Genomic DNA, 15,380 nt, shown 5'->3' with positions numbered 1-15,380 from the left:
GTAAACATGTTTTTGGTAACCATGCAGCGTTTTTATTTCTAGTATTCCTGCCATTATCAGTGAACTGAACCAGTGTCAGGAGATGAAATACATTCTGTGGTGTGGATTTTGAATACTTACCTGTAAAGGTGTTTGGGAGTGAAACTTCTTAAATGTTGCTTTAATTTGCAAGAAGTATGTGGTTTTTTAGCTGGTGAAGAACCTCACTTTTTCTTTTTTTATTTTTTTAAACATGGATTTATAGGCTATCCTGTAATTTTCAGTGTTTGTGTAAAACATTTTAAATGGTGAGTAAAAAATTGCCCACTGGCAGTGCTGAGGTGGAATTGGAAAAGCCAAAGGGCATCTCTACCCACTCAAATATTTCAGACTCATGTCACCTTGTTAAGGCATGCACGTTTACGTCACTGTAGAGGCTTTTATATTTTTTGATATGGAGCCTTTTGACCTTTGGGAGTGTTGAACTATTCCTCCATTGGCTACGACCTGGCTTCACACTGGGAATTTCTGGCAGCTGTGCTTAATACGGACAAAACTGGGTGATGGCTGGGAGTGATTATTGCAACATTTCTGCCCTTGCTGCAAACAGCCTGTGCAAGTGTCTGCACGTCTGCCCGTGTCGTGCTTTTCGCTGTTTCAATATCGCTGAGAGAGCGAAGGCATTATTTGGATTGCTTTGGGGCCAGCTGAGGAACAGGACAAGAAGAGAAACCAGAGCATGGAAAAAACCCACCCCTCCTAGTAAAATGTCAACCCATCTTCTTACTCTGCTCCCAGTGATTAATGGCAGAGGCAAATGCCCTGCAGACATTAAAGATCTGACACAAACCTGATTGAAATCAGGGAGGACTTTTCACAGTCTTTGGGTTGGACACCATTTCATAGGAGGTTAATATTTTGTAAGGTTTTGGTTCAGTGTTTCACATTTGCAGCAAGGTCTTCGTGTCGCTGCTTTCTGTGAAAATAAACTGGTTATAATGTAAAATGGCTGAGTGACCTGAAGCACTGGTAGAAACTAATGATTCTGTCTGTAAATTTTCTTTATTGCAGGCTGCAAACAGTTACCTGAGGGATCAGTGGTTCCATTCTTTGCAGTGGAAGGTAAGTTCTACCCTTCATTGTCTTCTTTCTCTGCCTTTAAGAGTACTTTTTAGAATTCCCTGTTCCTTCATTGTAAGAAGAACTTTATGCACCAAATGGGTAAAGCCCTTCTGTTACAGAAACCCTAAATAAGAACATGTATGCAGTCTCCAGTTGTTCACGTCATGAATGAAGTGGAAATTCTATTACACAGCCCAACTTTATCAACATATGACTGTCTTCAAAAAGTAGATAGCCAGTAAATTCACATTTTGACAGAATAGAGATTGGATGGTTTTAGTTTTGTACTATGAAGTGCAATATGTTATAGAGTGAGTTCACCTATCATATCCTTTGCACTCTTGGGATATTTTGAGGTTTTTTGTTTGTTTGCCTTTTCTTTTCCTGAGAAATTAGGGAGAAAGAGTGTCTTTTAGAGTTGCTTACTGTACGTAGCATCAATCTGTTATGCATCAGTCTATGTTTATGCTTTAGATGATTTGGAATTAAAGGCAGTTTCCATTTCAGAGACCTCAAGCCCTTTCTCATTTCCAGTGGGAACAGTGGACTGATTGCCTTGAGTAGGGAAAGTGGATCACAGTGACAACATTGTCTCTCAAAAGCAGCACATTCCTTATCAAAAACCGTAGCTGCTGACCTTTGGATGGAATCTGTATGGATCTTTGATGCAGCTGGAAATAAGTTTTGGCCAGATGTTGAATATAGTTGTCCTCCCTTGTCTTGTGGTGGGAAACACAAGCAGTAGCTTTTCAGCTCAGGACTTGTCTCCAGCAGGGTTTCAGTGAAGTCAGCCAAGCTGGCTGTGTAGCTTATCAGCATTTCAGCCTGCTGACAGCAACCACATGTGAAAATATACGGAAGCCCCTCCCACCAAACTGGTTTTGTTGTAGGTGTGTATTTGATAGTTGCAAAATAGTTGTGTGGCAAAACTACAGTGTTGGTGTGCTTTGTGTAGCCATCAGCGTTTGGCAGAGTCGTGTTCTGAGCGGATCCAGGTTCTTATCAGCAAAAGCCAAGTGTTGAGATCTCCTTTTCCAGACCACTGGCATATTCTCCAGCCCGTTACCCTGATTGCCTAAATGAGCGTGGGACAGTAGTGCTGATAGCAGAAGGCTGGGCTGTGGTGTAGCACTTTTATTTTGGCCTCTTGACAGTATCATTAACACAATGCCCGGCCAGCCTTGCTTTGCCTGCGACTCCTGAGGATAACAAAGCACTTAAGGCGTGCACAGACAGGGGCTCCGTGTGGCCCGTTATTTTCCCTCCTGCTTTGGCAGGCAAGGATGATCAGAGAAAGCATGGACAGAAATTTTGATGGCATTTCTTTTTCTACCTCACCCCCAGCTGGGATGGCTGTGGTGCCAACGTGCTGGTGGCTTATGCCCACTTTGTTGCTGCAGTGAGGGGAAAATTGGGGTCAGAGATGCAACTGTAAAAAAACCCAAGTAAGACGAGGTAAAGATGCAACCTGGCCACTACCATTCACTCTATCCATTAAATTATTTAAAAAAAAAAAAAAGAAAGAAAGAAAGAAAGGAAAAAAAAGCCTAGACAGAATGACCTGGCTTGCTCACATGCCTTTCGGTCATGGAGAGGGAGCTTTGCTCTGTGGGAGTTGTTTTTAAAGGAGTATTTCTTAAACTTTCCAATGCTTCTGACCAAGCCTCTCATTTTGGGAAACTCTGAGTAATTTAACGTGGTGCAAAGTAGAATTTATTTTTGCTTCCTTGCTTCCCTCCACGCCCCCATTAAGTTTGTTTCTGAAAAACAAGTGAAATATTATCTTGATTTGAAAGACCTTCCCTTTACCAAGAATAGCAAGTAGCTTTTTCCCATAAGAACAGTGAAAGGGTTTAGTCACTGCCCAGGTACTTGACACTAAGAAATTCCTCTTTGCTAAAATGGAGGTAGTTTAGGTGGGTTTTGTTGCTTAATAATTCAGAGGAAGAGCACCTGGTAGCTTTCTGCTCTTTGGCAGGTTTAAGTGAGATCACAATGGGACAAAGACAGAGGACAAGGTGACTAGAAGGACTAGAAGGAGAGTGAAGTGCAGTTATGTGTCTACCTTAGTGAAGTTTATCACTTTCCTGGTACCACAGCTTTAAGAGCCAGGTGCCAAAGTTCATCTCACTCCATAATTTGTATGGTTTGATGATTAAGCAGGTAGTGAGGGAACCCACAAAAAACAGGAAGCCTATTCTTCTGGAATGGGTCATTTACACAAAGCACCAGCTGGCAGAGAGATCACTGCAGCTGTATTGTAATTGGGTGGTTGTGCTGATGAATGATATATTTGTCCAGTGGTCTTACAAATAATAGGTCAAAACATTTCTGCGGGCATGTGGAACACAGATGCAAACTGGTGCAGAGAGCTGGTCAGGGGAAAACATTTAACAGAGATGAGCTTGCTGTTGTTTGTACTTGTGTGGTGGGAGCATTCAGGGGGTCCAGCTGAACCCAGGGCCCCACTGCATTAGCCATTAGATATAAGTGGAGCAGGAGACCTTGGCTTCCCCTGCCCTACCCAAACAAGGCTGGAGGAAAATTTTACAGAGGCAAACTGATGGTCTGAGAACTCCAAGCAGTGGGGATTTCCCCTCCTTTAATTACAATTGTGGGAGCAGATTGATACTCTGTCAGTGTCCTTCTGGCTCCTTTTCCTGTGCTTCAAGCCTTGGGAGTCAGATGCTGTGTTTACTCCGAGCCACTTGGAAAATGGCTGGATCCAGTGGATAGCTGTAGATAAATATTTGGGGAAATGCTTTAGGTTCAAGCACATACTCGTTATCTCTTGGTCTTGCATGAAGGTGCAGGGTCTGTGAGGGGGCTTTTATGTGGTGCAGTTTTAAGGTTTATGAACGCTGTGGGAATTCAGTTTGCCAACCAGCACCCTGGAAATCATTTTTGTTCTAGAGACAAACACTGAAATAAAAATCAAGAATAATTTCTTTCTGCAGCCCAGAGAATAATAGAAGAGATGCTAAAGATAAACAGAAATAAAAGAAAACCAAACACGTAATTATCCATGTTTTAGATCCAGCTCCAAGAGGTTTTATGTGTCATCCAGCTAACTAGCTGTCAAATGCTTACACAGCTTTTTAGATGCATCTTTCTCCTTGAATTCTGTGCTCATTGGAGAGTCAGCAGGGATGTAGGGACAGAGTGAGTGTTCCTTATGTAGTCATCTTCTCCTTGGGTTTTCCATTTCAAACCCTCCCACTAAGGTTACTCATAATTCCTCATTTAATCTGGATATCAGTGAGTATCACAACTCCTAAAGGATTATTGGCCACCTCAACCTATTTTTAGAAATCCTGATTTCCTTTGGGTTATAGCTAAGCCAGACTTTGTCCAGAGAGTAAACAGAACATGCTAACAGCTCTCCAACTCCTCAAACATAAACAAGTCAATAATCCATTGTGCAAGAAACGTTCCTTTCAACCAAGGAGGTTGGATTGAAACCATGATACATAATCTTTGGTATTTGGAAGCTGATAAGTCATAACATTGTATCAATAAAGATAACAACACTTTCTGTGAATATACAAAAGAGAATAACACATGCAGTTATTGCCCTCTCTGGATCTGGGCTGGATCTGGATACAGTGGTGACCAACCACTGCTGTAGGGGATGGATACAGCTAAGCTTGGCTTTGAGGGATACTGGGACTAGTAATTTTGGGACACACACAAATAAGCAAGTATGTACCCCTGGCGTTCCCCCAGCCAGCATCCATCTGCTTTGTTGCCTGTTTATGTGTTGCTGTCTTTGGGCTTAAGACTTGCAGTGTATTTGTTGTGCTGAGCACAGAGAGGTACCATCCTCTGTAGAAAATGTGGAGCCCTTCTACACCTCATGCTTAAAGTATTAGTCATTAAAAGGAACACTTGACTAATTTAGTACCATGTAGCCCTTGAATTAGAAAGATGTCAGAGAGGTCTCTTCACAGGGGTCTTTAGGTCTTCTCTTGTGGTGCCAAGTACAGGTCTAGATTTACATTTGTTGGGGGAAATACACCTGAGGTCACACAGGGCGTGTTGCATTTTGTATCATGCTTGATAGTAAGCTCTGAACACTGCCCTCATTGTGGGATGAGTGCCTCTTGTTTTCTAGTTAGCTGAGTGATGCAGCAGTGAAACACGTCAGTTGACAGCCTTTGGGGGAATGTCCTGAATTGACACAATACAGAAAGAACAGACCTGGGTCCACAGGAAAACACGAAGCGTGACTCAAGCTGAGCTTTGTGTGACCTGGATCTTCTAGAAAGGCTTGCCTATACCTTGTGTTTCCCACTGATGCTTTTAACCAGTGCTCCTGTGTCCCCTAATGAGTACTGCTGCTTGGTTAGGGGGTTTACAAATGTCTTAGCAGGGACAGTCCAAATGTGTTACTTGTGGAATTGTTTAGGTTGGAAGGCACCTTTGAACATCACCTGGTCCCCTCCCTACCCACACCATGTTTCTCCTCACGCAGTCCAGGGTTTACTTTGAGGCTGTGTGAGGTTGCTGAGAGCCTGTACAGCCAAGCTGTGAAGCCCCAAACAAGTTTGCAAGTAGACTCACAAGTGCTGAGCTGAGGGGAGCAGCCCTGTCCCTCATCCTGCTGACCATGCTCGTGCAGCCCAGCATGCAAACACAACCCTGACTTGCAGTCAACAGTTACATTACCTTTGTTTCTGAGTTCATTTTCTACCCCAACTCCATGTTTTGAATCCCATGAATTAGGAAACTGGAACAATGTTGTCACCTGGGATTTGCAAGCACTTTGCATTGAATACTAAAACAAGCAGTGTTGGCCTTCATTCAAAAACTTTAATTTTGGATTAATATTTCCCTGGTTCTCATAGGGATTGTTCTATCTGTGTCTTCAGGAAACAGATACTTCCATGCACAAGCAGCCTTATTAATTGCAAAGGGATTGGCTGTCAAATAAAGTCATACTTGACCTGAATGACGATACTGTGTCCAGGTTATGAGTTCCTTGTCCATTAGTATTGAATATTTTTTATACAATAGCCATGGGTGAATATCAGTTTTTGTATCTAAAAGTGAAAGTTAAGAGTGAGTTACTTTTCTGTGCTTTAAAACTGCAAAAAATGAAGTTGAGAGCAACCATTCTTGAAAGTGTGGTAAAGCCTTCCTAGTGTAAAGCACCTTTACGGCTTTGTCACCATGGTAATGATTAAAAATAGTGCTGATACAGGAGTGGGGCTTATACAGAATTTAAATTATGACATTAAAGAAATTTACAGCCTTAAATCTTGGTAAATCATGCCTTAAAACTGTGAGATCAGGGAAAAATTGTGTTGGTTAAAGTTAAAAGGGCCAATGTATTTAGTCACCTAATTTATGGTCTGAGAGAGGCTGGTTTGATACCCTGTGGCAGTTCAATAGCCCTGTGCTCTACTGCACAGTGAAAATATTGTTGGAAGAGCTCAGCAGTTCTTTGGAGTGGTAGTTCCTGGACTTCAGACCCTCTCTTTGGTGGTTACACAGCACACACAACTGTGTGTCTAATTGTTGTGGCTGTTTCTTTGCTTCTTTATCTGAAAAACTGAGGTATTTTCACAGAACACAAAAGTTTTCATTTTTCTGCTGCTTTGAGGTGAAACAATAATTATCATACAATTAGGCCAACAATGGCTTTCTTTTCTTTGTATTTTTTCTTTTTCCTTTTGTGTCTGTGTACAGGTCAATAATATATGGATAAGAACCAAAACTGTGGAATTAAGTTTTGCCTTTCAAAGCCTCAGGGCTTTGGAAGCACTGGGGGCTTTGATGACACGCTGGTTTTGGAGGAGCTTGTTTCTTGCTTGGACAGATAAAAGGCAGCCCACAGGTTTTTGGCTGGTGATTGTGCTCTTCCCATGAAATGCACGGGTGCCAGTTATGGGAGACCATGAACAGGTTTTTAAGATAACCAGAGCCTCTCCCCTGCAGGACTTTGAGCATCATGATGGCATTTTAGGCCAGACTTTGTAGGGAACAGATGCCATGTCCAAGTTGTGTGTTGATGGTACCAGTTTGAGCTTTCTGGTGAACACAGTGAGACTAAAGATATATCTTGATATTTTTCTGGTTTCTGATGCCCCCTCTCATGGTGAAGTTCATTCTTGCTGGCATGGTTTGTTCTCCTTTTGTATTTGAAAGGTAATGTGAAATGCAGCTGTGTCTGCCTGCATGGGGCTCTCCAGTGGCATCCCCTTGCTCTTCACCTGGTGATTGATAATTCTACTCTGTAATCTGTAATCTGAACAACCTCACTGCTAATTCAGGAGCAGCATCATGAAAATCTTACATGGAATACTTACAGCCTTTTATTCCCATAATGGTTACTTTTTATAGGTAAGTTGGGGAGGTGCCTTTTTATTTTTTTTTTTTTACTTTCTTTTTGGCTTAAGACATATTCATGAAGTCTATTGCCTCTCATTTTCTGCTCAAGTCTCAGGCCATCTGTTATCAGAAGTCACTTGAAAAGTCTTGGCCTTGTTTTCTGTTTCTGGGATCTCAGTTTGCTCGAGGTAGCTGTGCTGTCACACCAGAAGGGCATTGATCTCACTTCGGGAAGTGGAAACGAACAGATGAGGAACAGACAAGATGTTGACAGAAAGTTTTTTTCTTTTATTTGTTTCATGAAACACACTGGTGACGTTTTAAGAACCAGAACAGGTGAAGTGGTGCTGCCTTTGCATTGGGGAAAATACCTCTCTCTTTCTGGGGGCACATTGGAGCAGGTTCCTCCCATAAGGTACATCTGCAGCAGTGGCAGCTCTTTGCCATCTGTGCTCTCTCTGCGTTGGCTTCACATGAATCACTTCAAATGTGGGAGCTGCATATCCATGTCAGCTCAGCACTTTGTCCAACCCAAAGAGGCTCTCAGCACCATGCTGAGATGCCAGCCTGGCTCTGAGCTGCTGCCCTGGGCTGCTCTGCCCTCACCCAGCCATATGTGCACAGGAGGCCATAGCTGCCTCCTGCATTGCCAAAACAGCCTTTTCTAAGGAGACAGAACCCAAGCCAATTAGTGGCCTAGTGGTGAAATTTGAGTAGAAACTAGATAGTTATTTTCTGTCTCGCTTTAGCTAAGTCAGGACCAGCTCTAAATTTTCCCCTCTAGACTTGGATGCTATCCTATTCAAACTAATATTAGGTCTGAAGATAGAGGGGTGTCAAAAACAGCTGAATAAACAGGTCAGTTTGTTATTGTGTGCTTGGGTCTCTGCTCTGAAGAGGAGCAGATACAACTGCTGGAGTATGTTGTTTCTCAGGAATGCTGAACTACTGGCCAAGAGGGATCCTTGAGTTTTGTGCTAGAGAATTGCTCCTCCGCATTGTTCCAGGGCTGACCTTATGACTAATTCTTTGCAATTTGGGACTTTGAGGTCATGGTGACCATGAATTTCACCAAATCACAACTTCTCATCTGTAGCTGTCATAACATAGAGCTGCACCAAAATTATTCTCTTTTTCAGGTTTCTAGCTGCAGAAAAAAAATCTTTTTAGGAGATCTCTTATGAAGGCAGGACAAGACTGGTAGTCTTTCCCAGGAGTGTAATTATCCTCCTGGCATGATGCATTGGGTGTGAAAAGCTAACTCTGGGAGCTGACACATGCTAAGTGAGTGCCTTGTTAAACTGCTGCCATGGGGCCCAATTCTGCATTCTGGATGTTACTAGAATTCTTGATGTCAGAAGACCTGAAGGAGCAAACAGGATCAAGGTGGTGTTTTAAATGTTTCTTTCATTTCTTGCTCACTTTTATCCTTACATTTATTTTTTCCAATATAATTAGTGTGTTAAATATCCATAATGTATTAGAGGATTATAAAACTGCTGCTGATGTCCACGAAAGAACCTGAAACAGTGTATTGCAAGTGTCACAGCCTGTAGCATCTCCTCCTGTAAGTCTCATGTTTATCTTGTCTATCACACCTCTTATTTTTTTTTTCCCAGAACACTGATAGTTTCAAAATTAGGAGAAGAAAATATCAGAGAGCAATGCTAGTAAAAGTATGTTCTTTTTTCCCCTCTCTTCATTCAGAAGTCATTGCATTGCAGCTACTTACCATAGCCTGGTCTCTGGTTCTCTTTACTGGAATATTTAAGATGGAAGCAGTAGATTAGGCTGTGTGACCAGAGGCAAGATCCATCAAGGACACCAGGGTTGTTGTGAGTGACTCTGAACGGGAGGTGGGCAGTGGTTTTGGGAGCACCCTGGTGATCTCTGGCCTCTCTGAGGAGTCTTGGGATCAGAAAGCTGAATGCTGTGAGACTTAATTCAGTCTTGCACGTCACGCAGCAGTTGTCCAAAAGAGAAAGAAAACAAGGAAATTGCAGAGATTCTGTGGCATTTTGGTAGGCTGAAGAGTTGCAGGAGGTTTGGGGGTTTTGTGCTGATGTGGCACAATAAGATGAGATAGAAAAACATGGAACAAAGCAATGGGAATGTTTCAGATGCAAATGCTGCTCTGAAATTGGGTATCTCCCTGTGAGAAACTGCAAAATTCAGTGCTCCAAAGCCCAGTGATCTGAAGACAGAAATACCCTGCTTTTCTGAAGTCCCTTTTTAAGATGCTTGCAAGCATCACATCAGCATCCAGTCCCTGCTCTCCCTAAGGCTCTGCAGCAGCTTTCTGACACAAACATGTTCCTCGAGCCGTGCACATCTCTCTTGCTGACGACATTGATGATGCAGGTGCACAAGAGAGAAGCCAATTCCAAAGCCATTTATGGTGCTGAAGTGCTAGAAAATCAGCAAGATAATACATTTGCCAAGGAGGAGAAAGTGAAACAGGTGTGTAAACGTCCATTTGGAAGGTTTTGCTGACTGGTGAGAGGGGAGGAGGGCAGGAAAAGCCGAGGGTGTCCACTGCCAGCAGTAGAGAGTGATAAGGAAAAGGGATGACGTGGCTTTTTAATCCATTTTGCATATTTGGGAAAAAATAATTGCCTTGTGTGCTACTCAGTGCTGCCTAAGCTTACTGGAATTTCCAGTAGAAATAGAAAGGAGATAGATTATCTTTCAGAGGTTATCTTCTGTTGGCAGTTACTACAATGTGTAGCGATAGTAGCTGCTTAGTCCCAGTCTGAGGTGGTTTCTCGGGTGGTGAGTTCTTCCGATCAGAGTTCCTACGTGCCTGAATTTACGGGCACATGTTTTGCAGCCTTGCAGATGAGGCAACGTCCTGTTTTCCCGGTGATGACCGGCTCTCTCGTGCCTGAGTGGGATCTGAAGGGTGCAGTGCCAGAGCTGGGGGGTTCTGCACAGCAGGTATGCCTGGCTGTGCTCCAGGGTAGCCTTGTGCACAGCTTTTTCTTTGGCGGACCTGGTCAAAGTGCAATGACGATAAGATTGTGCCTTATACTTTTTTTTTTCCTACACACTATCTCTTCTCTGCAGTGGCAAAGTCACTTATTCCCACCACAGGCTGAGAGGTGGTGGATGCCAAGGGCCAGGCTCCACAGACACAGCCATCATGTGTGGAACATAAAGGTGTTAGGGGCCTGGATCAGTTCAGCTGGGTGTCAGGGGCGTTCTGTAATGCAGTGATGGTAGGTCTCTGCACAGAGAAGCTCACAGCAAGGACCACACCTAGGTGGCAGGTTATGTCACAGTGCTTTGTGTCATCTGCTTTCTGTTTGCTGCATGTCAAACTCCACAGTCATACAGTGTCTCCTGTAGTTTATTTATTTAATACTACGGTTTTTTTCCCCCTGTGCACTGCAATGCAGTTAGTTCACTGAAAGTTACGGGAAGCGTGGAGTGTATATGGTACATGTATTCCTGCTTTTTGTCTAGTAGTCTGCTCTTTTTTTCTTTTGTAATTGAACATAATTTTGCTGACTCCAGCTCATGCTGCATGATCTCAAATACAGGAGCATGTCAGACTTGCACCTCTCTGGAAACTGTGGGTTGTGCCAGAACACCGAGATCCCGATGTCCAGACAGTGTCCGTGTGGAGCATTTGCTGCTCTGGAGAGAAGGGCCAAATATGCTGCAGCAGGCAGGTCCTGCAGGAGGAGGAGGCAGTTGTGTCTAAACATGTTTGAAACCTTCCCTCTGCTGATGAGTCAGAGGCTGTTAAATTGCTGTAGATCAAGCAGGGTGTCTGCCTCCTGCTCTGATTGTCTGAGTCCAGCAAACCCTTGGTGGAGATTTTTCTCACTCATTCTGCATTAGAGATTAAAGCAACCAAGGATGGTTTGTAAGCCCCCCCCCCAGCCTGTAGTTAGGGCAAACCTTTTCTGTACATATGGGACAACTTGTGTTGATGACCTGTCTTGAAGTTTTTCCTCCTGCCCAGGATAGGAGAAAAAGGCGTTATGTTATTTTTTTTTTTTACGTAATAAAAAACCCCCAAACCAAAACACCCAAACGCTCATGGGACGGCACATTTTAAAAGATTTCTTCATTTGTGGAGATGTCACATGAAATTTTGAACCCAAGATATCAGCTTTGTCTCTACCAAGGCTTTTTGTGAGCAGGGAGTGGCTTCTGCTTCTGCTGGAGACGTATCTGCAGTCATAGTGAAATTCCGCATAGCCAAAGCAACATTAAAAACAAACCCCAACTTGGCTCCGGTGCGAAAAATACGGAACAGCAGTTGCTGTGTGCAGGATGAAAGCTGATGTTTTGCCAACCTGAAGTGTAAAGCTGGTGCTGGAACTGGGGCCTGAAGAATGGGAGTGTTTGCCAAAAGGAAATGGAAGCAGGGATGGAGGGTTTTGGGGAATGCATCAGTGTCGGCCATGCCAAAAAACGTCTCCCCTGTGGACAGGTCTGATTACAGGAGTAACCGCATTAGCCCGGGCGAAGTGCAGCTGGAGCCACAGTTGGCCTTTTGCGTTTTCTAGCTGGGGAAATGGCATCTCAAATGCAGGAATAAGGTAGAGCTGGGTTTGGCTTGGCCAGCTGTGTTTGTGCATCTCAGAGACCCGAGGGCTGTGCAGGGATTTGAGAGGAAGACAAGAACACCAGCAGAAGCAAAGCCCAGTTTCTCTGCTTGGTGTGGTGGGAAGGTCTGCCAAAGATGACCTCTTCCCTCCCTGCCTAGGGGGCACGATTTTTGAGTTGCTTTCAGGTTTTGGAGGCACACACAGTGTATTTGCATGTAGGTTTGCCTTCAGCGTAGCTCATGAATTTCATATCTGTTTGCCCATTTTTTTTATTTTTTTTTTCCCTTGGATGGAATATCCTTCCCTTTCCATCATCTCGTCCCCCTGGTTACTGAAGGATATCCTTGCAGTAGTCCTGAGCACATCAGAGAGCAGAAGCCCGTGATGGTCAGTCAGGTGACAGCTGTGTGCAAAGGAGGTGGAGATATATATATATAGATAGATAAGATATGTAATATGCTTTGGGAGCAAGTTCATTCAGTGCATTAATGTTGCAGCTGCCCAGTGTCATGCTGGGAGGTGAGTGAGGAGCCTGCCCTGTGAACCCCCTCGTCCCACTTTGTGCTTCTCGTGCTCCAAGCAGAAATGCATTTTGTCTCTGTTTCATCCTTTTAAAATTCTGTTTATTTCAGCATTCCTTCACTTTGCAGTGGTACTGTCCCAGTGGTACCTGAGCAAAGGACAAACTGAGCTTCTGGGAAGTATCTGTGTGGTTGTTCCAGCTTGTGCATTAGTAACAGCTGAACCCATGTCACCGCTGGCTGAACCCGCTGAACTCTGTCAGCTCTGGGACAGCGCTGACCTGAGCCTCTGGGGCTCCTTGCCTGGGTCAGTGAGATCTGGAGCAAGGTGGTAAGACACTGGTGGAAAGAACCAGGTGGAGGAATGTGAGCTGAAAAAAGGGGTTGTGAAAGATGTGGCGAAGGGGAAGCACAGCAACAGGGTGTCAACACTGACTGGCTGTGAGCACAGTGCATGCCAGTGGTGCTTCTCCTTAGGGGTGCCTTGGTCTAGCAGTTGCCTCATAGGCCTGAAGATCGGAAGACCTCAGTTCTGCTCTGGTCCTGGCTTGCATTATGACCTCAAGGAAATCACCTTGGTTTTCTTGTTCTTTCTCTCCTTCTTGCTTTCAGTCATCAAGACTGATCTCTGCTCAGGGCAGAGATTGTCACTGGGTGTATTTATTCAGGGCACAGATTCATGGTTGCCAGTTTCAGTGTAATAAATAATGGCGATTTTGCCAGGATCTTTTTTATATGAATTGGCAAAAAAAGAAGTGCTTTTTAGACCTTAACTGAGTGAGAATCAGAAGTGCCTAGCTTAAAACATTTCCCTTCAGCTCTCTGGCCTGTGGTGAGGAGCTGGTGGGAAAGTGAGCCTTGATGAAGGCGATTGCATTCAGAGAAGCAACTGAAGCAGAGAAGTTGATGCACTTCAGCATTTAGCACTGGGTAGAACGAAAAATGCAGAAAATGCCTTGACCTGAAAACATGATAGAGAGCAAAAGTTTGCTGCTGCTGTTTTGCATCTGTTTCAGAGAGCAGCACGTTAGTCTTTCTGTACAGAACTTTAGGAAGGTCATGAAGAGTTCAATTATTGCAGCATGAGCAGTTTGAAGTCCCTGATTTGGAAAAGGTTCCATAATCTCATTCTGGGCCCAACCCTTTGCCAGGACTGGGACTTTTTATAGACTTAGTCTTTTCAGGTAAGTTATTTTTTTTTCTTCATAATGGTAAATGTTGCAGGTAGGAACTTAGTTCCAAAGGCTTTCAACTGATCCAGCCCGTTTCCAGCTGTCAGGGAAACTTCTGCTAGCAACAAGTTAACCTTACAAGTTAACATCACTTATGAAGTAAGTGATGCCTGCTAGTATTAAAAGCAGAATATGGATCTAGCTGAGTCCTGGGGATGTCGTGCCCTCTTGTTTGCATGAAGATAAGGGGTTAATAGAAAAAAATGCCAGCAGGTGGTGCTTCAGAACACATGGTGCACTTGGACTTTGTAGGACAGGCCAACATGAGTGTTGGACATCACAAGCAATCTTCCTGTTCCTTGTTACGCAGCGTTTTAACAAAATGTTCTGCTGCAGTGGGGAAAACCATTCCGCTCTGTCTCTCTCTGTTTTGTTTTTTCCTCTGTACATTTGCATCTAGCAAGAAGCACCTCCACTTTACATAAACACCCTCAACATTAGAGTGTAACACAAGCTCGTGTCAGCCGTCCCCGCAATGAGCTGGGGAGGAACCTCCATGCGGGAGCTTGACCTTTTCCCTCTTGCTGGGACTGCCCTCGTTGCTCAGCAAGAAATAAACAATTGCTGGCACATACACAGCCCTCAAAGGCAGCACCCGCTCCTGCAGTGGCTCCAGCTTCTCCCCTAAAGAAGCGACCACTTCGTGGGCTGGTGCGTGGCAAAGGGTGAAGAGAGCTAGAATTTAGCAGGCTTTAGGAATTAGGGTTGGCCATTAATTTTTTTAATGTAATGAAGATAGTATTTGCTGACAGGGAGACAGGTTCTCAAGAGTACAGAACGTTCCCTGTCCAGCAGTAGCAAAGCAGGGATGAAATTTTGTCATCAAGAAGGCTAACTTCATTTTTCCCTTTTTGGATCAGGTGTGCTGCCTGTTTTAAGATGTTCCTAATGTGAAAGGTCTTCCTAGGGCTGAAAAAGGCAAATGTTCCACGCTAACCAATTTTGTGCATTAGAGTCCATTTTTCTTAGCTGTTGACTACATCAGTATTATCATTCTTGTCCAAGAAAGTGATGTAGGAGCAAGGGCTACAGGATGAGGCCATTATAGGAGAGAAAAACATAGGAAAATCTTACTTTAAAAAGCTGAGGGTTTCCTAGGCTCTCCTGAACTGTCTGTTCAGAGCAGTGTTCAGGAGCTTTTGAGTACTGATGGTAAAACACACAGCTTATAGATTTTTGTCACTCTGGTAAAGTAATTTTTCACTTGTGGACTTCAATTCTCTCTCCTCTAAAAGAGGATTGAGGCTTAGCTCTTTGAGTTTCTGCAAGACTTAATTAATTAGAGTGATTTGAGAATGAAGGATGCCCTGTCAGTGTCACTTATTCCTCGTGCTGCATCTTCTGGGTACTTATTACATTCCGTGGTTTTGCATTTAAAATCAGCATTGCAGGATTTTGGAATGACACTGGCGGTGTGGTACTGGCTGGTCAGTAACTAGGAGGGTCAAATTCCATGTTGGCATGTGTTATTTTCACTCACATAAATTTTCACAGGAGCTGCTGCTTTTATTGAAGTCCCAGTGAAACTGGATCCCTCCCTTGCCCCCCAGTATTTTTCTTGCACAGGCCATTAATGATAAATGTTGTGTGAATATTTTCAGCAACTGAAGGCATCTTTTACACCTACATGC

The 15,380-nt window shown here is 43.8% G+C and overlaps 1 protein-coding gene across 1 annotated transcript in view; it reads left to right on the top strand.

Moving 5' to 3' along the window:
- CMIP (c-Maf inducing protein) overlaps positions 1-15,380 on the top strand; it is a 132,905-nt gene that overhangs the window by 79,816 nt on the left and 37,709 nt on the right. The window contains exon 3 of the mRNA XM_027685012.1: positions 1,051-1,101. Within this exon, the coding sequence (XP_027540813.1) occupies positions 1,051-1,101 (51 nt within the window). The remainder of the gene's footprint in view (positions 1-1,050; positions 1,102-15,380) is intronic.

This window comes from Neopelma chrysocephalum, unplaced genomic scaffold (assembly GCF_003984885.1).
Source record: "Neopelma chrysocephalum unplaced genomic scaffold, ASM398488v2 Primary Assembly neopelma1_68, whole genome shotgun sequence".
In the NCBI taxonomy this organism is placed as follows: Eukaryota; Metazoa; Chordata; class Aves; order Passeriformes; family Pipridae; genus Neopelma; species Neopelma chrysocephalum.
This window is presented reverse-complemented; position numbering and strand designations above follow the sequence as displayed.